We start from the raw sequence: 27958 nt of genomic DNA, 5'->3' as shown, positions 1-27958 counted from the left end.
TGTTAAGGGGCATGATGGTGAATAAGTGTGCTAAGTATTAAAGCCATATGTCAATGGACTTTGAACATATTGGGGGGTGGTACGCAAATTAAAGCATAAATTTTAAGTCGTAAAAGGGGCATAATTCTGTCAAAATGCTTAATAGAGTTACCTCCACCTGTCTACAGATTGGGGGGGGGGTGATGATAGTGAATAAGTGTACAAAGTAACAAAGCTATATGTCAATGGACTTTGAACATATTAGAGATGGTAGTTATATAACAATTGTTAATATATTCATGTGTCAACAATAACTAAGTTAATGTAAAGTTTTATTTTAATTAAAAAATAAAAAAAATATGGAAAAATATTAAAACTAGATTTTTTTTATTATATATTAAGTTTTTTTATTTAATTTAAATAAAATCTTATTACATAATTCAATTAGAATAATCTATTTCAATATGTTTGTGTGTTTAATGAAATAATATAAAAAATAAAAAAATCAATATAAAATCTCTTACCTGTAAAATATTTCCAAATCCTAATTCCAAGTAATCCATTAAATTCCGATAAAAAAAACTTCCTTGAATTATTTCTCCTCTTAAAATTGTTTTTATTTATTTATTTATAAACAACTGTCACTTAATTAAACTTTAAACTGAAATAAATGTTTGTAAATTAAATGACCAAAATATACAGTACATGTATACAGTAACGTTGAGAAAACCGCCATTTTGTTTTCTAAGTGTCCATTTTTAAATTGTTTTCATTTGAATTTATTGAAGTAATTTCATCAGTTTATGTTACAATGTTTTCCTTTGTTTATTCTTTACTTGGTTTTATTGTTTTGAACTCAATCCCACACCAGTCGTAGTCTTGTATCACATGAAAAGTTTGTGATCTCAATATATTTTCTCTAACACGGTCATATTCTGTTCTCGGTTTAATGTCTCTCATCTCTACTGTAACTGACTGCGGCAGATTTTCCAGCACGGTAATAAAGTTCTGTAAACTTTCTGCAGACATTTCTATCCCCGTCAACTCCACACGTTCAATATTCAACATGTCACGTGACAGTAACAATGAACTTTCACCATCTAGATTGATGAACGACAACGTAACATCAACTAATGACGGTGTTGTTATATTTAATTGTAGCCTCCCAGGTAAATACTGCAAGTGTAACTTTGATAGAGTTGAATGTTGAGACAAGTCCAAGTTCCATCTCTTACAATCATGGCGGCGGTACTTGTGTTCTTTACAGTGTAACTCCCTCAATGTTAACTCTTTCATTGATTTTTGACGGGAGATAAAATTGTAAAATGTTTCCAGTATTTTGTGAGATAACGTGAAGCCGCCAATATATAAATATTGTAATTTTTGTACTCGCGCTAAATTTTTACTCACATTTTCTACATCATCTGTCCATGTACCATACAACAAAGTAACGTACTGTAAACTGGGAAACAAAATCCGGGTTATCTCAGCCTCCTGCCTGCTGCCACCATAATAGTAAAGTTTCTGTATATGACTGAAGTCTGTGAGAGAGAATAAATCTATAATTTCACGTAAACTGTTTTTTATATAAAGTGATTTTATGTTGGTTTTATTTTGTTTTGACAAACGTTGTAACCGCTTACTGTGCACGTTGCGATGGTGAATGAAGAAATCTTGTAAACATAATTGAATATTTTCACTTTCAGGCATTATTTGTAAACACGACATAAACATTTCCTGTATGTTATACAATGAGGTACTGTAATCTGTCCTAGTTCTATAGTTGCGTGTTTTCTCGTCTTTATTTATCACAGACATCAAACCATTTGATATTTCACACATCCGGTCAGCATTCATTCCACTTATAAATTCACAAATTTTTGACATGTCCAGAATATCTTGAACATTTCTACATTTTTCTACAACAGTTTTCTGAGCGTCACTTTGAGAACTTATAAATATGGCGGCAAAGAATTCTTGCATTGTTTTGTGAGAAAATGACACTTTAATAATTTCTTTAATTAAAGTTTTACTTCTACTTTCTGACAGTATTCCCGAGAGAAGACTTAATTTCATGTCGGCTGCTTTGAGATATATATCAGCAACATTTCTATCAAATACCAGCATATTTTCTCTTGTTTCATTCAATAATGTTTGGTAAGCTAGTTCTGCTAATGATGTTATAAGACTGTAAAACTTTTTAAAAGATTCATGACTTTTGAAGTAACCTGGAATTTCACTGGCAGACGATTCACGAGATGGTTGAACTCCCGGGTGTTTCTTTGACGTTCTTGATAACAGAAATTCAATGATATTGGTGTAAATTTCATGTTTTGAATTTCCTATAGGAATGTTGTTGCACCATAGGCAAACTATATACATGAGGAGGAGTGGAATCACTTGCATGTGCTCTAGGCGACGGTCACGTATCACTTTATTAAAGTCACATATTTTACTTTCCAGTACTCTATCATCACGGACACCGGTCATTTTTCTTATAGCATTTTCTTCTAGTTGCCACGTAGAATATTCACTTAATTGAACCAATTCTACTTTTTTGTTTATTTGACTTGTTTTGAGATCTGCAACTCCAAGCTTCCACGGTCGAGTTGTCGTTAGAATAACACAATTATCACGTACGTATCGATGTGGGATTTTTTCTGTTACTTCGCTACAGCTATTATCAGGGTGAGTCCATTCATCAAGACCGTCCAATATAATCAAGCATTTTTCTCTACGTAAAACGTCATCTAGTATTGCAGAAGTAGGAAGTTTCCTCGTAATTTGCTGTTCAATCATATCGTCAATTTTACAAACAGAGGTACAGTCTCTTAATAAAACCAAAAATAAGAACTTGAAGTCTAATAACGTCTTTAACTCGTCGTCTTTAAAACAGGCGTAGTTTTCATCGTGGCAATGAGCTTGACACCACGTGATTGCAAGATATTTTGAGAAAGCAGTTTTACCAAAACCTGCATCAGCTGATAGATAAATTTCTTGTTGATCTTGACTTCCGGTTGAAAACAGGTTCCTCGAAGACTTGATAGGTGTTTTCTCCTCTTCATGACAAGTTAGGGACTTCTGTTTTACGGCGACTATATCTGGAATCACATAGAACCCAGCTAAAGGTGTCTCTACTTCTTCAAGAAGCGGTGAGAGAGGTATTGAACTACACCTTTTTCTGTAGAATTTAATCAGGTCGCATTGAAGTTCTGAAAAGAGAGTAGAAAAAAATGTTAATCAGTGACAATCTTTCTATGTAATATATAAAATGCTGAGGTGTTACTAACTTCAATTTTGCATGGTTAGGAACAAATAATGCAAAATGACAAATAAGAAGTAGATAATTATGTAATATTATATTCAGATGCTATGTTTAAAATTAACAATGCATAATTAAAGCTAAACTTTGTTTTAATAATTGCATAAACTCATATGCAAAACGAAGTATTTCCATCGTTATAATTAACACATTGTATGCTTGAAAATAAGCATTTTCCTTATTCATTCTGAACCCGAAGAATTGATGGGGGAGGGTGTGGACAAGCTAAAGAAGAAAATATTTCTTCTATAGTTCATTGCATGAACACACACACCAATAACGATATATATTTAACATGTTTAAACCGTTTTAAAAATGAAAGCAAATCCTGATCAAATGATATTTTTACATTAAAAATATGAAAACAAATAGTTCACGGAGGGGAAATAAGAAGGTGGAAATTTTTACTCGAAACAGGAAGTAATTCCTTCTGATTTCGGCAAAGCACCTTATAACATGTGATTACATTTATTTGTTTCTGTAATATACATGTAGTTATACTGAGCGTCTTAACGCAATAAGGAGTACCACTAGCTGGTTCAGTTCTACATTTTTGTAAACACTTGGTCATTTCTATTAAAAAATACTTAAAAAAAATAAAGAAAAGAAACTATGACAACAGTTATCCTCTGACCACTGACCACTCGTATACCAGGCAATCACTTAACAGGATGTGATTGTGACTTTTCAAAACATTATTTATATTTTCCATTTTAATTATCTTTAACTACATGGATATAACCGAAGTTGGATCGAATATTCAAATTAATCTTATAAAATGTATTCATATTGACAGGTCAATTAAATCAGACTATAAAAGTATTTCTACCGCGTGATTTTACATGTAATATGTCTGACAACCATGTAAAAATCAAATGATATAAACATACTGGACCCTATGTCAACAGGTTGGCATTTTGCACTTTCGATTTCTTAAACCATATTGTTTACTTTTATATCTAAGAATTAACTTACTTTCGGTAGACTTATACTCGATATTTTGGGAGAAAAAAAACTTAGTCATCAACTCCCAGCATTGAATTGCTATTTACATGGTTACTTACTTGCTAGGTTAGAACAAAATGCCATATGAATAATAGATGATGTGTTTTAAAGTAGGCAAATATTCAATTACCCATTTTAATTGCCAAACACAATCACATCTTCTTGGCCCTTTTCACCACACTTTGGACACAATTGACTATTGTGTCAGAGGGACATTAAAATTACATTATTGAATAATTGTCTACTTTAAAACACATCATCTATCGAGTCACCGTACCTGTGCTCGACCAGCCCATTGCTCGACCAATACTTTTATTTGCGTACGATGTATGCGTAATTTAAGTGGAAAAAAAAGGCTCGGAGATTATGTGTGCTATTAATAACTGACCTGTAAACTCTATAGAACTTGGCAATTTTGCAAACGATAATAAACAGTACAAAATATATGTCTATAATAAAAGTTGCAGTAAAAACTATTTAAAGGACTGAAATAATGATTATTTAGGGCAAATTTGGACAATGCTTTGTTAATTTTCCTTTACTCTTATGTTTTCAATTGAGTTCCATAGGAAAGGCCTCCACAAATCATCAAAACTCGGCTTCCCATACCAGGCAATTGCTATGAACATGTTAACAAATATGGCAGCTGTCCGGACACACCACTGAAAAGGCAGACCAACTGTGTATTACATCATGTATCACACTTTACCTTGTTTGCAGTGATAGAATATGAGAATAAGTAATCCCCCCCCCCTCCAAGTGAAAAACCTCTTTAAAACACTTTATTTGTCAACGCATTTGAAAGGCCCAGCTTTGTAACAAAAATAAGTTTCCGAGTGAAAGAGTTTTTCTGGATTTTATGAAATACTGGTTGAGCATTGGTCCGGTGACTCTAACCTATTTCATGTTTATCCTTCATTATTTGATATTTTACATTTTTCATGGATTATATTAAATGTAAAAATATGAAATGTTAAATAACTTTTTTCAAGGCTAATTATGAAACTCAAGCCATCTGAAGCTCACTCGACTTTGGTTTTTCAGCGTATAACTCAGCTTTCAAATATAAATGAGTGGTAAATATCTAATCAAACCGTTAATAACAAACAGTGGACTATAATTATACATGTATAACATCATAAGTCACCAATAATTAAATAAAACAATAAATTGTCGTCTGCTTTCACTTCCGTGACAAAATAACATATTGTAAAGACATTTTTTAAAACATTCAAAACATAGAATAAATAAATTTTCAGTAAATCAAAATCTTACCATTTCTATCACTATACTAGATCTACTAAAAATTTCGCATAAAAAACAAACAAAAAAGAAAAATGTTAAAAAATGTTCCATCACTGGTGAATATGCACGGACAACTGAAACAAACTTTATATATCTATAGATAGAAATTTATTACTTTTTGACAAGCATAGCCAACCAGGGGAGGAGCCAGGATTTAAGGTAAGACAGTGCATACTATCACGGGGGAGGAACGGTTACACGAAGGATGGAGTTATTATGATAACTTGTCATAATGTTGATTGGAAGGTTGATTGTAAAACATTTATTTTAGGGTATCAAAAAGGTGACCAATGTCAATTTAACATTTTTTGTCTAGAATTAAAAAGATATATATTCTTGTGCAAGAAGAAGGAGATAATACCATCTATACAAGGCCTCGTCTGCAGTTTAAAGCTAGCATCTTCAATAGTTAGTTATACAAAAGTTAAAAAATCTATGTACTCATTAGTTGATATGATAGCAAATAGATAGAACCTTTTTTGAATTAACTACTTATATATTACAGTTTGTGTATATTATATCCAGTTTTATGTGGAAATGAAATACTCTGAGTCCCAAGAGAACATTTATCTTCTGTGTATTGTATGTATTATAAAATAATGTATGAATTGATATAAATTGATAAATTGATTTTATGCCCTTTATATGTTTTTTGTAACATTATAATAAATTGTAAGGTAAAATAGTGGATCCCCGACCCTATTTTACCTATTACGGGAACAATAAACGGAGTTACCTCTTGGGCTTCAAAAACAAAATGAGCCGTGTCATGACAAAACCAACATAATGGGTTTGCGACCAGCATGGATCAAGACCAGCCTGCGCATCCGCGCAGTCTGATCAGGATCCATGCTGTTCGCTTACTAACCCTATTACAAATAGAGAATCTGATAGCGAACAGCATGGATCCTGATCAGACTGCGCGGGTGCGCAGGCTGGTCTGGATCCATGCTGGTTGCAAACCAATTATGTTGGTTTTGTCATGACACGGCTCAAATAACGTCACGCAGTTCATGAAAAACGTAACAGATTTCGTCGGAAAACTTTATTGTATACTGGAGAAACACGTGAAAAATTGAAATATAGTTAAATGGGGAGTTCAAGTGCTAAATTAAACTTTGATTACAAATTTGTATCTTATTTCAGAAAAAAACTTTAAAGTCCATTTGTCATCGCCTCTTGTTTAAAATCTGGTAGCTTTGTGTAAAAATTCCAAATTACTTGCGCACTCGAACGTATTGACCTATTCATTTATGATCTTCTTCGTTGCCATTACCTAATTATAATGGAAAGTTGCAAATGTAATGCCCAGGCTAATAGATTTATACCCGATTTTCCAAATGTCACGGAGTTCTTGCGATAACTCTGAAAATGTCCTAGAGTTCTTATGATAGCTTTTGTCACTGCCAGTGTCTATGTTACGGCACGTTTTACCGTATTTTATTATTTAATAAGTGGTAAATCATTATGAAGCGTAAAGCACGTCGTACGCTTATCGTTTGCACACAAGTTATATAATGTTGGTTTTGGTTGTACTACAGTTCCAGAGATAGTTGTGTGGGTTTTTTTTTCTCTCAATTTATATAACTTTTGCAAACGCATGTTTTGTAGACTGAAAAAGGCTAAATATAGACCATTGACAATTTAACATACAGGATAAAATATGCTTTGAATCAATACTTAAGCATGATGTCTTCATGTACATTATTCCTGGCAGTTTAAGAAGACATTAAGTACCAATATGTTATTGGTCTGCCGAAACAAATTACATGTAAATGGTTTGCAGCAAAATATGAAGTAGTATGCACTAACTTTATCTACATTTAATGAGGTTGGGGTCATCTTCAGGTATTCAACTGAAAGGTATTAATTTTTGCCATATAGACGTAGAAAAAATATGAGAACGATATAACAATTTTAATATTAGATGTGAGTCACCTTAAGGTTCATACCGTTGATCGACCAATGTCCTTTTTTTTATTAAATCCAATTGAGCATGACGTGACGTACAAAGATCTATGTACCTATCTATGTACCTATCTGCCTGATTACCTGCCTACCTACCTGACTACCTACCTGCCTATCTACCTACCTACCTGACTGCCTACCTGCCTAGTCACCTACCTGCCTGCCTAGATACCTGACTTCCTGACTTCCTACTTACCTGCCTGACTACCTACCTGCCTGCCTACCTAACTACCTACGTACCTGACTGCCTACCTGCCTAACTACATGCCTGTTCTGCCTGCTTACCTACCTTACTGCCTACATGCCGGACTACCTACGTATTACCTTACCTGCTTACCTACCTGCCGTACCTACCTGGACTGCCTGCCTGCCTGCCTACTACCTACCTACCTGCTCGGCCACCTAAGCCGCCGTACCGGTGACAGATATCATGCTCCTTCAGCTTAATCTTTATTGGCTTGCAGCCATTTGTTTTGAATAACTTGTTCCGGTAAGGTGGTTTCCTGTTTCCAATTGTTAGTGCATGATTGAACGGGAAACCAGCTGCAATCGTGCCAATCGCAACTTTTCGGCCTTTTCCGTCACTCTTCGGATTAATGATAATAGCCGATGTAGTTCCGATTGCAATCGTGACAATTCGGGCGATTCCGTCATACTGCGGAATTAGACGAAGTAATATTACGGAAATCTAAGCTATTTTAGTAACTTCGGTAATCCCAGTTTGTTTATATAAATAGGATTTCTATTTTTACTTGATTCATAATAAATTATAAACGAAATTGTTCCGTTTCAATTGTTTTTCAAGACGCAAAAGTTAGTTTCTTTTATAATTGTTTTTTGTCTGTATTAGTTTTATACAATAGCGAATGGTGACTGTAGTAGTATTCCGTCTTCAAAGGGTGGTCCTGCTTACCAAATCATGCATGATCGAGTTATATTTAGATCTACTGAACGCAATGAGGTAATCTAAAAATAGCCGATGCATATCATTAACCTTGCCACGTGCTGATCTACAGATAGCGCATCGTATTTGTGATCGTGTAACATAGTTGATACATGCTTATTAATTGGTACCACGTAACGAAGTATTTTAGTGCATTTACTTGTCTATAATGCAAACGAATGATTTCTCTGCGAAAAAGGGGAAATGAAATGTGCACACTTGTTTCCCTTCAGTATGATCACGGATTTATATTACAAATATAAATCCGTGGTATGATAGGTAGATCTCCACGTTTAGTATTTTTACGATTGATCATTTTCTTTATTAGTTTTATACAATAGAGAATAGATTTCAAATCGTTTTGACAAAAAACTTATTCGTTCTTCAAAAAAAAAAAAAAAAAAAAAAATCAACTAAATAAACCCTTTAATGATATACAAATACCGTAATTCAAAAAAATTGTGATAATAAATTGAAAAAAAAAAAAAAAAAAACAATTTTAAAGGGTTGGGATGAAGGCACAACTGTGCAAGCCTTTCCTTTTAAAAGGAAACTTTATATTGTTATGTATGCAACATATTACATAAATATAATTTATATCTGACCAGTTTGTATTTCCAATATTATCATTGTTCTATTTTTAGAACATAAACTACATGTATGTACTAGAACTTTTTTAACTGTTGTAGCAAACTCATGCATTATATTAAGATAGAAATTTCCGGAATGATCTTTATTGTTGAAGTTGCTAGATTATGATAGAACATAATAGACTTTTCTGGAATGTTCCTAGTTTATATATATATTACGGGATATTTTTCATTTGGGTACCTTTTAAGTCATCAGTGATCTTTTAAGTCATCAGTTACTTTTTAAGTCATCAATATATTTGGAGTATTATTCAACTTGGATATTAAGTGAATTATTGGAGCTTGGATTTTAAAATAAATTATTCTTGTGGATTTTATTGTGGGAATTTATTCTAAACTGTTCTTGGATTTAACTTGGATTTAACTGTGCTATTCAAAAAGGATCATTCCAGGATCAGATAAGATATTTGAATTTTACATTTTTATTTGGACTTCAGGTATTTGTACACATAATTTGTTATTTTGATTTTCTTTATTAATTTTTCTGTAATAAATTTGTTATTGTTAAAAGTTTGTTGCTGGCTTTTTTTCTCCTCGTTACGCCTGGCTCGTAACAATATACTTTAACAAACCAAAAAGGAAGTGGCGTTATGTCAGTGAGCGACACCCGTCATGTCGTTGTAGGCTATGTCGTCGTTAGTGTTTACTCCGTTAGGTCGATATGCTTTTAACATTTTTTTCACAGATTTTCGATTGTTTTTCTATATTGCCCGGTCCCGTAGAGTTTTCGTGCACTGCAGATATTGTCGTGAGAGTAATTGATAAAAAATATGAATTATCTATCACTTGAAGGTGAAATATGTCTCAAATAAGAAAACAAAAGAAAAAGCCGTGTAACCGGCGTGTCGAGAAAACGACTCATCATACAGTTACCCAAGTAACGTAAAACCGACGCACGACAAAAAAATGGGTTAGTTCATTACTTTGATGCATCACAGTATCCTTTAAACACTACGTATAAGAGTCAAAATTCATGGAAAAGTGTGTGTACGTATTCCTGACGTCACTAGAAAATATGGCGTCATTTGCCCTATTGTAACGTTTTCGTTTGGTCGTCAAAGAGTTGATAAAAAGAGGATATTGAATGAGTGTAAGTTCAATACTGAATTTATTGCACGAGTTGAATAAATTTATATTATGCGAGCCTCTGTCGAGCATAATATTATTTTATTCAACGAGTGCAATAAATTCAATAATGAACTTACACGAATTTAATATTCTATTTATCACATACCCCCCCCCCCCCCCCCCCAAAAAAAAAGACCGTTTAAAGTGAAATAAGAGTCATTTTTCATTGACGCGCCTATAGTTTAGACTAGCGTCTTAACGCTATGTTTGTATAACGTTAATGACGTCACGTCAAAATATATGCACGGCCGTGCAATACAATATTTACGGAGTCACAAAATCGGCACGGGTGTGTGATAAATTGGTATTAGGATTCGTATTTTTTGTAATCATTTTTAAATCAATAAATCTATTAAATGGCGCCGTGACTTTATTCACCCTGGATGAACAAGTTTTGTCACGTGACCACAAATGCAAACGCCGATTTTACATTTCAGCAATTACGGACCCGATTTCAGGTAATTATTTGAAGATATCTTTTTTTCTACTGCATCCACAAAATTATGACCAAGACCTTAGGACCCGGCGTTAATTGAGCTTTTATTTTATGTAGGTAGTAATTGCGAGGCTTCTGTGATTTTTTAGAACACTTCGACACAAATTTTCTTTTTTGTAGGCAAACGCCGATAGGTTTTACCTTTTCTAATCTTTTTTGTTCACTGGAAACCTATGTTGAGGGAAAATAATAGAAGATATATGTTTTTTACAAGTAATTTTCGTACCTAATTTATTCATGATTTCATTAGCAATGTTATATTCGAGATAAACCCATGTTTTCCACTTGTTGTCGATTTTGCAAACGTCGTTTGATTATGTAAAATGGGCAAACGTCGGTTGGTCATTTGAAATATATGCAAGCACCCGTTGATGTCTTTTTGAACGCTGAACTATATTTGTCTCATTTCCAGAGTTCTTCATCATATTAAACAATTTCATTGCAAACTGATTCTAATAACATTCTGGCCACTACGCCCATGGTTTCCAGATTTATTGAATCTGTCGGAAGCTCAACCGTTATGTCTTCTATTGGTTACAAACGTGTTACAACAACCAAAATCTCAGATATGTCATCCAAATCCAGGTGTTCTGAAATTGACTGCATGGTTGCTATCGACAGACAGTTTAGAGAAAAAGGTTTTTTCAAAACTTCTTACAACCAGCTGGAGAACTGGTACTCAGAAAGATTACTCCAGTAAATTAAGACAATTTATGATATGGTGTCGTCAAAAGAATATTGATTCCTTCACAGCATCCTTAAATACTTGTGCTGAGTTTTTATCAGATTTGTACAATAAAGGTTTACAGTAGGTTACCGCTCTATTTTATCTGCAGTTTTACCTCCAGTAGATAGCACACCTATTGGTCAACATCCGTTTGTTATCAGATAATTAAAAGTATTCAATTTAAGAACTCCTGTAACAAAGTTGTTGCCTGAATGGGATTTGCCTAAAGTTCTTAGTTCACTACAAACATTTCCTTTTGAACCTTTGAGAAAAACATCAATTGAATTTTTAACATATAAAGTTGTTTTTCTTACAGCTATCACGACATTCAGGGGAGCCAGCCACCTTCAAGCGTTAACATTAGGAGGAGCTATTTCTGTGAAGGCAGATGGGGAAACTTTTAGCAGACAAGGTTTGGCTAAACAGGATAGACCTGGTCATTCATCAGCAAAAATTTTTGTACCAGCTTTTAAGACCATCCAAGAAGAGCATTTGCTATCTATCTTAAAAGAACTAAATCCTTCAGACGTAAAGATTAAACAAGTTTATTTCTGACAATTAATGTACCTCATTCTAAAGCTTCTTCACAAACTTTGGCTTCATATATTCTTAAAACTATTCAAGAGGCTTATGAAGATAAACATAAAAACGAAACAGCACATTCTACAAGAGCTTTAGGTCCAAATTCTCAACGCTGCAGATTGGTCAAAAGAAAATACCTTCGTTAAATTTTATTTGAAACAAGTAACTCCAAGTGATCTCACTGTGTAGTTCAACGTCGCTGTATAGTTCAACCTAAGAAGATGGAATTTTTTTCTACATTTTTAAATCAAAGTTTATTCCCGACGGATTTTGTGTGGAATTGATTTTTGAGAAGATTATATGGTTTTATGTATACATGTATATATGGGATATACAGAAGTTTTATAAAAGTTTGTTATTCAAGAAGAATAATGTTTTAAAATAAAAAAAGGAGAAAAGAGAGAAGTCTTTTGTTCAGAGAATTGTAATATTTGCAACTTGACTTAAATAACGACCGGTTTATAAGAATCTTACACCGGCTGCCGGTACCGACCGGAATATCTGTCGAGTTTCCGCTTAATAGTTACCTGAGAGCTAGATATTCCCATCTGTACCAACAACCGGTGTTTGATTCTTTTTCTTGCATATTACATGTCAAATATTTTCGGAACAGAAATTATGAAAACTGATGTATATATCTCGCACTTTTTTCTTATAGTAGGGTATGAACATATACAACTTCATTCATAAAGGAAAAATGACGTCATCCTAAGAACGCGATTCATTCATTAAAGGCGCGTGTCAATGACGTCATTTAAAGCACGCGACTTGTCTTACATGGGGGTGTAAGACAGAGATTTCCAGCACCGGTGTAAACGGTAGATTATAAGAATCTTACACCGGCTGTCGGTACAGACCGGAATATCTAGCTCGAGGGTAACTGTTTACAGCGGTGACGAGGCTCTGCCGAGTTTCCGCTAAACAGTTAACCGAGAGCTAGATATTCCCGTCTGTACCGACAGCCGGTGTTTGATTCTTTTTCTTGCATATTACATGTCAATTATTTTCGGAACAGAAATTATGAAAACTGATATTATCATTACGCACGTTTTTCTTATAGTAGCGTATACAACTTCATTCATAACCGAAAAATGACGTCATTTAAGAACGCGATTCATTCATAAAAGGCGCGCATCAATGACGTAATTTAAAGCACGCGACTTGTCTTACATAGGGATGTAAGACAGAGTTTTCCAGCACCGGTGTAAACGGTAGATAATCCTGTCTAAGATGCAAGAAAGTCCTGTCTGAGATGCAAGAAATATTATATATCTAATATGTTCAACCGGCGTTTGCATATTTTACATGTTCAAACGACGTTTGCAAATTAGACAATACGGGGAATGACATGGGATTGCGTCAAATATAACTTTGCTAATGGAATTATAAATGAGTTAGGGACGGGAATGGCATGTAAAAAGACATATCCTCTATTATTTTACCTCAACATGTATTTCCAGTGAAAAAAAATGATAGGAAAAAGTAAAACCTATCGGCGTTTGCTTTGCGAAAAAAACATTTGTGTCGAAGTGTTCTAAAAAACTACTAAAGTCTAGTAATGACTACTCACATAATATAAAAGCTTAATTTACGCCGGGTCCTAAGGTCTATGTCTTTTTTTGTGCTCGCAGTGGAAAAAAAGATATCTGCAAATATTTGCTGAAATGTTAAATCGGCGTTTGCATTTGTGGTCACGTGACAAAACTTGTTCATCCAGGGTGTTATTTGTATCATAGTTTGGGGACCTTTCTGTTGAAAAAGTGTCAGAGTTAAATCGTATACATATACATGCACAGTGCGGTAACTGGAGTGAAGGTATCAGTTACCCGCACTTCAGATCCTGCCCGTTGATTGGCTCATTTTGCTGGGGTTTACATATTGTGACGGCAGAGAAAGGGAAAGCGGCAGAAATATCATATTCAGATGCTCGATCATTGGTTACTTTTTCCCGGGGTTTAAAATTGTGACATCAGGGAACGTGTTTTTATGTTTGACCATGATACAAAAGAGAAAGATCACCAAAACACTCGGCAATCTGATTTATACTCGGGGGCTACGCCCCCTCGTACAAATCAGATAGCCTCGTGTTTCGGTGCTCTTTCTATTACTTATCACACACCCGTGCCGATTTTGCGACTCCGTAAATATGGTATTGCACGGCCGTGCATATATTTTGACGTGACGTGATAAGAGTTATACAAACAAAGTGTAAAGACGCGCTAAATGTTAGCGTTATACTGTAGGCGCGTCAATGAAAAATGACTCTTATTTCACTGTAAACGGTCTTTATTTTGGGTATGACCTATGTGATAAATAGAATATTTAATTCGTGCAAGTTCATTACTGAATTTATTGCACTCGTTGAATAAAATTATATTATGCTCGCCCGCATAATATAATTTTATTCAACTGGTGCAATAAATTCAGTATTGAACTTACACTCATTCAATATCCTCTATTTATCACATAAACCGCGACACAGGAGTGTAATAAATAGAGAAAGCATGCTACTGTCTTTTGATATCAATTTTATCAGGCGAGGCTGATATGGGCTAGAAAGGGCGAGGCCTTTAAATTTTCTATTTATCATGTAACACATAATAACTGTCAAAATAACAAAATAATCTACTTTTTAAATAGCGAATTTCGTTAAAAAGGGGGATTTTTGTTCAAAGAAATAATTCTTGAAAACAAAATCCTCCGCCCCTGAAACTTTGAATTTGTAATTGGCGGCCATTTTTTCTTTCGACTCGGATAAAAGATACAACAGAATGTAGGCCTAATACGATAACATTCTTACCTTTAATTTAAACATCGATCCAAAAATCCGCGTAGAATCACATAAACTAAACTTTTATACTGCAATTTTTGTCTTGAATTGTCAAATTCAAAAGTTCACGATAATTTCAATCAAAGAAAAGTCAAATCGGCAATCAAACACAAGCTACACAAACATGCGTCTTATTTTTAAACGAAACAATTTGTTCACTTATTAAATAATAATCCGGCGAAATAAAGTAAACATTCACAAGTTCTCAAAGAAAATCGTCTAGCCTGTTTGTTATGATTACATGTATCCTCAGATATTCAGTTCTCGATATAATGGAATTCCCGATAGAATAAATAATCGCGTGTTTTTTTTCACGAGTTTGACGTCATTTGACAAGGAAACCTCCAAGTCAACACTGTGTATTCAGTTGCTTCAATAAAAACTGTTTTCACGGTAAAAATGTTCAGGATAAAAGTAAACTTACTCTTTTATTTACAAATCATCAATTTTATACAGTTTTCACTAATGCTTTTTTTCTGTTTTATACAATCCTCCATTTTAATCCAATCCTCCATTTTAATTAATCTGCAAGCCTCCGACAGCAGCCGATGGATGACGCAAGCAAATCAACATTAGTTCTAAAAATAGACCAAGTGATACGTCACTAGCACCTGTCAAAAAAATAAAATGCGGAAGCAAATCAGGGCCATAGATCTTATTAATTGCAATAGTTAAATACAGACTGGACATAATCTGTATTGAATCTAAGTTGATGTTAAGACCATCTAATAAAGGAAATGAACACATTTTTGTTATTTATTCATGTTTAATATATGTGGTATTCAAAATAAGCCAAAATATGCATTAAAAGATTGTTTATTCTGGTTCATTTCAGCTTACTCAACCTGCAGATAGGTCAAGACTACGACTATGGTCACCAACTGCTATGACATCAGCTTATAAAATGGTGAAAGATGAAGGAATTCCAGTATATAGAGCTGCAAAGCTAAATGGAGTTCCTCTTACTACTTTGAGAGACCGGGTTGATAATAGAATATCAGTTGATTGTGTCAAATCAGGACCCTGCCCTGTGCTTTCTTTAGATGAAGAAGCTAAATTGTGTGAACACTTAAAAGATCTTGCTTCTGTTGGATATGGTTACACGAGGGCTAAAGTAGTCAATTTAGCCTCTGATTATGCTGTTTCTTTAGGCAAGAGGAAAGATGATCAGCCATTCACTCTTAATTGGTTTTATAACTTCATAAAAAGGTGGCCAGAACTTAATGTTGTCCGTCCTTCAAGTCTGAACAACGTGCTAAATGTGCCAGTGAAAAATCTGTCACTAAATACTTTAATGAACTTGAAAGAATTTTACGTAAATATGATTTATTTGACAAACCGCACCTTATCTATAACATTGATGAAAAGGGAATAAATACTGAATATAAACCCCCTAGTGTTGTTAGTGGAAAAGATTGTAAGGCACAAGTTATCATGTCTGAGCGTGGTAAAACTGTCACTATAATAGGGGCTGGCAATGCAGCTGGAATGCAAATCCCTCCATATTTTGTTTTCCCTGGTGTCCGAATGTTAGATGGTCTCTTGGAAGGAAAAAGTCCAGGTGCTGATGGTATCATGACACCAAGTGGTTGGTCAAATAGTGTTGTTTTTAAAGATTATTTGCAAAATCATTTTATGAAGTTTTGCAGGGAAGATCAGATGACTCAATTCTTATACTGTATGATGGTCATCGTAGTCACATATCAGTAGATCTTGTTGAATGGGCTAAACAGCAAAATATTGTTCTGTTTGTCTTGCCACCACACACCTCTCATATCCTCCAGCCTATGGACATTGGATGTTTTGGTCCCCTGCAACTGAAATATGCTCAAGAATGTTCTAAATTTGCTAGAACACATCACAGAACACATCACAGAGTTGTCACTCGTTATGATGTCTGCTCACTTGCTTGCAAGGCATACTCATTTGCTCTAAGTCCTTTAAATTTACAAGCTTCTTTCAATAAGGCAGGCATTTATCCATTCAAGAACTCGTCCTCTATGGTTGAACTTTTAAAAAAGTAAAATCAAACCATCTGAACTTTACATAGTTGATGATGAAGTGACAGCATCAGGAGATCACAAAAAAATCTGAAACAGCAGAAAATAACTTTTTTGATAAGAAAGGTGGTGATGTACATATAAAAATCATGAAGAAAAAACGTAAAAGCATAAATAGTATTGTTGGTGGAAAAGCATTGGAAGGTGAAACTGTAGAAAAAATGAAAAAATACATTGATGAAAGTAACAGTAAAATTAGTTCAAATGATCCTAAAAAGAAAAAAACTAAAACTCCTAAGAACAAAAAGAATTCAGCCACCAGCTTCAATCTTCAAATAAATGATAAACAAAAGCCAGGTCCATCCAAACAAAACATTGAACTTTCTGAAAAATCAGACCTCTCTGATAGTGAAAATGAATCAGAAATACCTGATGAAGATAAGTGTTGCCAATGTCATCAATATTATGTAGACAAGCATTCCCATGGTGCAATAGAATTCACCCACTGGGCACAGTGTGATAATGCTACTTGTTCCCATTGGGTTCACCTTAAATACTGCTCTCCAGTCCGTGTTGTGAGAAAGAATACAGTGTTCTACTGCAACTGTTGTTTATAGCATGTCAACACTGGGCCACCATACTTAATACAGCCTCGTTTTGAGATTTATCTCGAGTTATCGAGAATTCAAGACGCCATTTTGGAAATCCTTTTTTGACAGTTGTTATATTTTTTGAAAATATTTTTTATTCGTTATTTCATTGATTGTTAACAATTAAAAAACTTAAAGAGAATATATTTATGGATTCAATGATGTATTTAGAATAAAGGTGAGTCTTTTTTCCATTTGTTGTTTTTGCATTTTATTGTTACATTATCGAGAACCGAATATTTCAGGATATAGTATGACGTGAACATCGATGATGTCATTTGCAATATAAATTATGACGTCACTTCATTTAGATGGTGCTAAAAATATTCGCTATCTAATTTATTCGTAATTGAAATCGAAATAATAAATAAATAAATTTCGCATATTGATTTAAGACTTGTAAGGGTATGAGATTACATTGTAGAATTCACATGCTGATGAAAATGAGAATATAAGCAATTGAAAAAAGTCCGTTAAAATGGGCGGGACTAATTTTTGATATCAGGTTACTGACGTGATTTTAAAAAATAATTATCAGGCAAGTGTTATCGGGCAGTTACCATAGCAGTTGCATGATAAAGCCTCGCCCTTCATTTTTTTCTTAGCCTTGCCTGATAAATTTTATAATATCAGACACTAGCATGGTATTCTCTATTTATCACAAGGTGGTTTATAGAAATTTATTACATGGTTTTAGGTGGTTAATAGAAATATATCAGTGATATAAAACTGGTAATTTCACTGTTTGAAACAGTGAAATTACCACTTTGATAATTTCACTGTTTTGAATTTAAGCCCCTTACGTTGTTTCATTGAAATACCAGCGTGCACAGTACTGGGTACCAACTAAATGACGTGACGTCGTAAATGACGTCACGTTGTATTAGTATTTGGCGCGCTTTTCATTCAGTATTAGGTTTAATGTCTTTTTAAAACGTTTCTTTGCATGTAATAAAAAGAAAATTTGTTTAGTTTAGTGTAAGATCGAAATTTATTTAATTTTACCCATGAAATATGGTGCTATATCAGTCAAATATATTTCATATTTTTTAAAAATAAATATGAAATATAAATATGAAAGTGGGCGGAGTCAAAACTATTATTCATTTTAAGGGACTTCTTTCGCCATTTTGTTTGAAAAATCTGATAAATACAAATCAAATTTTTGTTGAATTTTGCTTTGAAAACTATCTAGAATGATAAAAAATGGTCTAACTAAGAAAATAAATCCGGACACCAATTTCTTGCATATCGGACTGGCGTTTCCGTGAGTTTTACCCATGCCGGAAATTTCATCTGGCATGGGGGGTGCCAGATGAGTCGCGTGCCAAACAACAACGTCATTTTAGCGCACTTTATGAATGAACCGCGTTAAAATGACGTCGTTTTAGAAGGGAAATATGTGCTTATGATGACGTCATTTCACTGTTGTTATTTAAGTTGTAAGTTCATACGCTATTGTAAGAAAATAGTTAGGGATGAAATGACTTTAATTTCCATGAACATATATCATATTGAGGTAAACCATTTTAAATATGAAATAATATGGCAGAATATGCAAGAAAAAATATCTAACATATGTTTGCGGTTCGGATCGGAATATCCGTCCCTCGGGAACCCGCCCATGGGCGGTAACTCGGCAAGCCTCGTAACCGCCCAATGGGCGACCCTCGGGACGGATATTCCGGTCCGAACCGCAACATATGACAGATATTATTAATCTTTAATTCAGTTATTAACGCTGTACAGACGTTTAAACAGTTGTTTACGTGACGTCACAATGTAGCGCCAAATATTGTGTGCAAAACAAGACGCAATAATATATTGCTGCGCGCTGTACAATTGCAGTTGCGTAGCAAGCAATAGGGTTCGTAACCATTTTTCTTTGATAATGAAATTAAATAAAAAGGTTATTTTTTCGTTTTTCGTGAAATATGGTATATATTTTCACTCAACATGATAAAATGCCACATATTTTCACTCGCCGTCCCGGCTCGTGAAAATATGTGGCATTTTATCATGTTTCGTGAAAATATATTCCATATTTCACTCAAACGAAAAAATATCCTCTTAATATTTCACCTTGTGAACACCAAAAGTTCATATTTCACTCGTGGCTGCGCCATTCGTGAAATATACCTTTTGGTGCTCACTCGGTGAAATATATTCCGATCTTACACTGAACTAAACAAATATCCTCTATTTAATAAAAACGATATTACACTAGTGTAATGACACTTTGACGTGACGTCATTTGCGCTATATATAAACATAGCGTTATATAAAAGCGCGCCAATGTTAGCGTTACACTATATGTGCGCGTCATTTAAAAATTACCCATTTTAACAGTTTACTGTTTTTATTTTATATATGTGATAAAAAAAAATATTATATTCGTGTAGATTCAATACTAAATTTATTGAACTCGTTAAATAAAACAATATTATGCTCGCCAAAGGCTCGCATAATATGATTTTATTTAACTCGTTCAATAAATTTAGTATTAAACTACACTCATACAATATCCTCTATATAAAGAAGTGTTCATGATTTAGTTTGGTGCACAACTGGTACTCTGTCCTATGATTATGTTTTTCTACACATCAAAGGACAGCTGAAGGGACGGAAGTTCAAAACATTTAATGATCTTCAAATGCAGTGTTCTGAATAATTTGTACAATTCCAATCTTCTTAAGAACAAACATTTTATATTGATGTTATATCCTTTTAACTCCAACTATTTCTCGTTAAACAATTTAGCATTACATATTTTCATTTATTGGAAGGTCAGTTGAGCCGTGCCATTACAAAACCAACATAATGGGTGTGCGACCAGCATGGATCCAGACGGATGCGCAGGCTGGATTCGATCCATGCTGAACGCAAACCCATTATGTTGGTTTTGTCATGACGCGGCTCATTTTATTCTAGTTAGGATGCTGTTGAATTTTCCTGTACTTTATTGATACAAGACATTAGCAAACTTGCATATCAAGTTACATTCTATTAAAATAATTTCACGTTTTCAATTATTATGTTTCGGCAGGTGAAGAAATCGTGTGTACATAAAAAAAAAAATAATGATAATAATGATAAACACCGCCTAGCGGGAGTCACACTCGATATTTTCTTACTCATCGGATGACACAAAGTAAGGAATACTCCAACAAAATATTAAAAACAACATATTGTTATGGACTGGAACGAGAACGGAAACATGATTTTCCCGCAAAAAGTCAAGCTTATAACACAGTACAGTCAAACTGGTAAATAAGGACCATCCAAAGAGAGAACATGCATGGCCTTGAATGACAAGAGGTATTTATTAGGAATGTACATTTTTCAATGAATGTTTCTCAAAAAGTGGTCTGTAACTACAGGGTGGTCTTAAATCGGAGTTTGTCTTTAACAAAGGTTTGACTGTGTATCAATAATTGAAAGTCACATGCATAGCGTATTTAAGTAAAATTTTACTTGTCTTAAATCGGAGTTTGTCTCTAACAAAAGTTTGACTGTGTATCAATAATTGAAAGTCACATGCATAGCGTATTTAAGTAAAATTTTACTTGTTTTCATCCGGTTATAACGTCTCCACTCTAAAAACCTCTGAAAAATGTTTGCTTTCTTCTGTCTGCCCTGCCTTGTTTCATCTGAAGAATAATTGAAACATAAACAATTTAATCAAATCAGTTATAAGAATTATGATACCTATACTTGAACCATTGTAATTGAATCTGTGCTGTATAATAGAAGTAACCACTAAAATGTGCTGTATGATACAGTTATCATAAACATGTGCTGTATGATACAGTTACCATAAACATGTGCTGTATGATAACAGTTACCATAAACATGTGCTGTATGATAACAGTTACCATAAACATGTGCTGTATGATACAGTTACCATAAACATGTGCTGTATGATAACAGTTACCATAAACATGTGCTGTATGATAACAGTTACCATAAACATGTGCTGTATGATAACAGTTACCATAAACATGTGCTGTATGATAACAGTTACCATAAACATGTGCTGTATGATAACAGTTACCATAAACATGTGCTGTATGATAACAGTTACCATAAACATGTGCTGTATGATAACATTTACCATAAACATGTGCTGTATGATAACAGTTACCATAAACATGTGCTGTATGATAACAGTTACCATAAACATGTGCTGTATGATACAGTTACCATAAACATGTGCTGTATGATACAGTTACCATAAACATGTGCTGTATGATAACAGTTACCATAAACATGTGCTGTATGATAACAGTTACCATAAACATGTGCTGTATGATAACAGTTACCATAAACATGTGCTGTATGATAACAGTTACCATAAACATGTGCTGTATGATACAGTTACCATAAACATGTGCTGTATGATAACAGTTACCATAAACATGTGCTGTATGATAACAGTTACCATAAACATGTGCTGTATGATGCAGTTACCATAAACATGTGCTGTATGATAACAGTTACCATAAACATGTGCTGTATGATACAGTTACCATAAACATGTGCTGTATGATAACAGTTACCATAAACATGTGCTGTATGATACAGTTACCAGAAACATGTGCTGTATGATAACAGTTACCATAAAAGTGTACTGTATAATAATTGTAACCGCTTATGTGTGTCGTAGATAATAGTTACCATTTCGGTGTGTGCTATAGGTAACAGTTACCACTTAAGTGTGCAATAATTATATCAACAGTGACCACTAAAATGTTCCGAAATTACTGTCGTCAAGCATTGTTACCGCCCAGTGGGCGTGATCCCCTTGGTGCGGATATTCCGATCTGAACCGCAACATATGACAGGTGTTATTGATATATTATTCATCTGTTACCTTTCCAGTGAAAATGAAACCTTCAACGCTGTACTCATTTCCCAAATTGACAATGTAGTTAGTCAAGACATTGATTAGTTGGCGAACTGCACTACGCAGTTTAGGTAGGTAGGTAGGTATAAGTATATGTAGGTAGGTAGGAGCGTTGACTTCAAACCACTTGCCCCTCACCGCTGTGGGTTCGAATCCCGACAGAGACTTTGGATTCTTTCATGTGAGGAAGCTATCCAGCTAGCTTACGGAACGTCTGTGGTTCTACTCAGGTGCCCGTTCGTGCCTGAAATAATGCACGGAAGGGCACCTAAGATCTTGTTCCACCAGTAAAGCTGGAACATGTGCCTATACTGTGTCGGTGTGACGTAAAACCCAAAACAAACAAACAGGTAGGTATAGGTATAGGTAGATAGGTATGTAGGTAGTTGGTCACTTTTCTTAAAAACATTTCTCAAACGAAAAACATTGTTTGGGGCCTAAATAGGGTATTTAGACATTGTTTGAGGCCTCAAAGGGGGGGGGGGGCAATTTATGGATCAGTGACTTGTGTTCACGTAAAATGAAACGTCACTTTAACATTAGACAAACAGTACTTGTCAAATATTGTACATGTACATTGTATCATAGTTTGGAGACCTTTCTGTTGAAAATGTGTCAGGGTTAAATCGTATACATATACATGCACAGTGCGTTAACTGGAGTGCGGGTATTAGTTACCCGCACTCCAGAACATGCCCATTGATTGGCTCATTTTTGCTGGGGTTTACATATTGTGACGGCAGAGAAAGGGAAAGCGACAGAAATGTCATATTCAGATGTTCGTTCATTGGTTCATTTTTGCCGGGGTTTCATATTGTGACAACAGGGAAAGTGCTTTTATGTTTGACTATGATACAAAAGAGAAAGAACACCAAAACACTCGGCAATCTGATTAATACTCGGGGGCTACGCCCCCTCGTACAAATCAGATAGCCTCGTGTTTCGGTGCTCTTTCTATTACTAAGAAGGGAAATATAAACGACTCAATCCCCATCTATAATGGTGTAATTTCCTTTTTGGATATTGAAGGAAATATATATACTGGTACTGTCCAACAATATTGATCTGGCACGTCATTAACTTCCGTAAAGATCATTTGATAAACATTGTTATTATTCACTCGTATCATCCACGGGACTGATTGATGTGCATGTATCTTTTGACAAAGTACACACAAATGTTATGAAATTTCGGTTAATCTGATAGTATCTATCATTGCGGCACATTTTCAAATTTCAGAAGTTGTTTGTGACTAAAAACCTAGAAATATTGTAGATTAACAATTAATATTTACCGCAAGAAATTACATTTGTTATATTTGCAAAGAGGAAGGAATCGATTATAATCTTCGGAAGAGACAATTCTCGTTTGTCTTAAATACTGTTATATTGTTTATATTTCTGGCAATTGTCTGGAAACGGAATTATTTACTATATCAAACGGACCAGCAGAGATTTATGAAGTTTGTCAAAGCTATTAACGAAAAAATAAACGAGCTGATAGTTATCATGAATTGGAAACGTCAGGGTCAAAACGCTAAAGAAGTACATGTTTGTATTCATTGATTTATAGAATTATAACTGTTGTCATGAAATCTTTTAATCCAAAAATTTTGTTAGTACTCTAGTATGTTCTTTTCTCAGCCTTCCTAAAGATATCTCAATAATGTAGAATTCATTAAACAATAAAATATTTAAGATTAAAAAGTAACAAACCTGTCCCTTGCCGCTTTTTGATCTCATCAACGTCTCTCTTCACGTCAGTTACATTTTCTTTAATGTCTTCAATGTCTCTCTTCATTGCAGTATCATTTTCCTTTGCGTCTTCAAGGTCTTTATTCATTTCAGTTACATTTTCCTGTATGCCTTCAAGGTTTCTCTTCACTGCAGTATCATATTCTTTTACGTCTTCAAGGCCTTTCTTCACGTTAGTTACATTTGCCTTCACGTCTTTAAAGTCTTTCTTCACTTCAGCAATATTTTCTTTTACGCCTTCTAGGTCTCTTTTTACGTCAGTTACATTTTTCTTAATGCCTTCAAAGTTTCTCTTCACTGCAGTATCATTTTCTTTTACGTCTTCTAGGCTTTTCTTCACATCAGTTACATTTGCCTTCACGTCTTTAAAGTCTTTCTTCACTTCAGTAATATTTTCTTTTACGCCTTCTAGGTCTCTTTTCACGTCAGTTACCATTTTCTTTATGCCTTCAATGTCTTTGTTTACTTCAGTTACATTTCCCTTTACGTCTTCAATGTCTTTTTTCATGTCAGATACATTTTCTTTCACGGCTGTCATTTCCTGTTTCAGACGGTCAACATCGTCTTCATAGTCCTTCCATTTTTTTATTTCTTTCTGTATCCTTCTCTCTTCTTCCAGATCAAGAGGGCAAATTTTGAATTCGGCAATTGTTTGCTGAATATTCAAAGCTGAAGAACTTCGCCGAAGAAGTATCTAAAACGGAATTAAATAACAGCTTTATCATTTGAGTTTGGAGGTTTGATCTTTTTCAAGAGTTTATCGAAGATGTTGACCCAATAATTTATCTGCTTATAAAATATTATAAATGAAATACAAATTTGATGAACAAGAGTCATGATGGCTCTACTTATTATAAAGGCTCTTGATGACAATGGACAATATACACTGTTTAATATCAATGAAAAACAGATATTAAGTCTTAATCTTTTACTGATATCACAAAGACCATATCTGCATCTGAAATTGTGCAAATGTAAAAAAACGATTACAGTTTGTTACTGCTGAGAAAAATCATTAGTAAGAATTCACTGGTGGCTATACAAAACTATTGGTGGCTTTGGAAGTTAGAGGTATCTATGAAAGTCAATGTTTGATTCCTTGATTAAAAATCATTAGTTTCTATGGAAAGTTAATGGTAGCTAAGAAATAAAATGGTTCCTACGGAAATTCGAAATATGGAAAGTCACTGTATGCTATGGGAAACAATGAATGCAATGGGAGTCAATGGCTTCTATAGAAGTGACATGTTGATAAAAAAATTCATTTGTTATTGGAAATCACTGCTTGCTATGGAACATCAGTAAATGAAGAAAAATACATCTTGCCAATCAATAAGTTTTGCTTAGGAAAATAACAGCTGATGTGGAATTGGCTTGTTCCTAAAGAATGTAAATGGTAACTTTTGAAGTCACTGTTAGTCAACGGTTTCTATGGAATCCACTGGTTGTAATGGAAAGTCAGTGATGTTTTAGGCAGTCACTTATATCTTTGGAAAGTCGATTGCAGCACGTACTTGAAACCTGGAAATTGTAAAATACTAAAGCTGTTAAAAACTGAAAAATCATGATGCATTGAAAGCTTCGAAAAACACTGGAAATACCGGAAACCTGAAATATTTAAGCATGAATGTACTGTAAAATCTGAAAATTTTGAAGCACTATTATTACTAAAAGCATCAAACTTCGGCAGCATTGAAAGTACTAAAATAGTGAAGAACGCAAAATATTGCAAAACCTGTAAACTATGAAGCACTGAAAATTCTGGAAACCCTTAAATCGTGATTTTTTTTTAATTACTTGAATCCTGGAAATTGGGAAGCACGGAATGGACGGGGAACCTGAAAATTGTTAAACGCTATAAAGCATTGAAATTCAGAGAAACTTGAAAATTGGGACATATTGGAATTACTGGTAATTGAAAATTGTGATGCACGGATATAACTGGACACCTGAATGTGAAACGCACTGATATAATTTGTACTTGAAAATTGTAAAGGACTGGAATAACTGATACTTGTAAATTGTAACGCACTGAATGGAAATCAGAAAATCGTAATACACTGAAAACTTTGACAACTGAAAATTGTGAATCACTGGAAGTACTTGACAACTAACTCTCGTGAAATATTGACAGTATTTGACACCTGATAGTCGAGAAACTCTGAAAGTACTTGACATCTGAATATCGAGAAATTCAAATGAAAGACACTGACAAAAACTGAAAAACGCGAAAAATGAAGTCGAAACTCGTGAAACACTGAATAACGGACTTTAAAACCTGACGAAAATACGAACTGAAAAACGTCGCGAAACTGAAAATCGTGAACCACTTAAAGTACTCGACACCTGAAAATCGAGAAATACTGAACGTACTTTACACCTGAAAATCGAGAAATACTGAAAGTACTCGACAACTGAAACTCGTGAAACACTGAAAGTACTTGACACCTGAAAATCGAGAAATACTGAAAGTACTTGACAACTGAAACTCGTGAAACACTGAAAGAACTTGACAACTAAAAATTGTGAAACATTGACAGTACTTGACACCTGATAATCGAGAAACTCTGAAAGAACTTTACATCTGAAAATCGAGAAACACTAGCTGAAGGTACTTGAAAACTTAAACTCGTGAAACATTGACAGTACTTGACACCTGATAATCGAGAAACTCTGAAAGTACTTGACACCTGCATTTCGAGAAATATTGAAAGCACCTGACAACTGAAAAACGTGAAACACTTAAAGTACTCGACACCTGAAAATCGTTACGCTTTTAAAATACTGACACTTGAAATGCGTATATTTTTAAGTCTAAATACACGAAGCGTTCGCAGAGATAAGTGAAAATTATTCACTCTGTGTTTGGAGATTTCCAAAATTTACAAAAAATATCTTACAATTAAAGGAACTCCACTGAGGACGTTAAGTCTAAAATAATAAAATTTGAAAAGCTTACATACATCAAATTGGGCGCTCAAATGTCTCTTTGGGGAAATTGGCTCGTTTGAAATTCTTCTCTTGTTTTGACGTACATGTACATGTAGCGTCAACCATTTATACGATTATATGGATTATATCATTGAATTTGAATTTAATATCCCATTAAATTTTTACATTTTTAAGAATTTATGCCTTTTAAAATATTATTTCTACATTTAAAACTTTATTGAAAGTTACAAAGATAATAATACTACTATGAAAGCGAAATGTGCTCACCTGTTCAATCTCATTCCACCAAGCTGTAAAATCAGTGTGTTGTATTGCAGTCGTTGTTGATATGTGGCTTATCTGAAATAAAATCTAAATTATGATTCACCTAAAATAAGAGCTCAAATTACCGAATCAAAAGTAACAATACAACCCTCACCCTTATATCCCAAACTCTTCCATTACGGTAGTAAAATATCAGATTATTTCATGAATGCAGTAATATCTCGGATTGTTTTATGGCTGTAGTTTTATCTCGGATTATTTCATGAGTGCAATTTTATCTCGGATCGTTTATTGACATAATTGACTAGAATTATTTCATCACGGCAGTAAGATCTCGGATCATTTCATGATCGCAGTATTATCTTCGATTGTTTCATGATTGTATTAATAGCTCGTACTGTCTAATGGCGGCTGTATTATCTCGGATTGTTTCGTGACGGCAATATTTTCTCGAATTGTTTCATGAAATCGATTATATCTCTGACTGTTTCTTGACG

The 27958-nt window shown here is 34.1% G+C and overlaps 1 protein-coding gene across 1 annotated transcript; it reads right to left on the bottom strand.

Moving 5' to 3' along the window:
- Window positions 1-804: 804 nt before the first annotated feature.
- On the bottom strand, window positions 805-27536 carry LOC132717723 (centromere-associated protein E-like; the record flags this gene model as incomplete). Its single annotated transcript, XM_060701270.1, has 5 exons — window positions 805-1079; window positions 1623-3191; window positions 21152-21235; window positions 24207-24939; window positions 27465-27536. Coding segments are annotated over 5 exons (2733 nt in total), but the record flags the coding sequence as incomplete, so codon positions are not given.
- Between the last annotated feature and the right edge of the window lie 422 nt (window positions 27537-27958).

Source organism: Ruditapes philippinarum, unplaced genomic scaffold (assembly GCF_026571515.1).
Source record: "Ruditapes philippinarum isolate M1 unplaced genomic scaffold, ASM2657151v2 ctg7314_1_1_1_1, whole genome shotgun sequence".
NCBI classification, from domain to species: Eukaryota; Metazoa; Mollusca; class Bivalvia; order Venerida; family Veneridae; genus Ruditapes; species Ruditapes philippinarum.
Note: the sequence above shows the minus strand (reverse complement) of the source record. Positions and strands in the feature narration are given on the sequence as shown.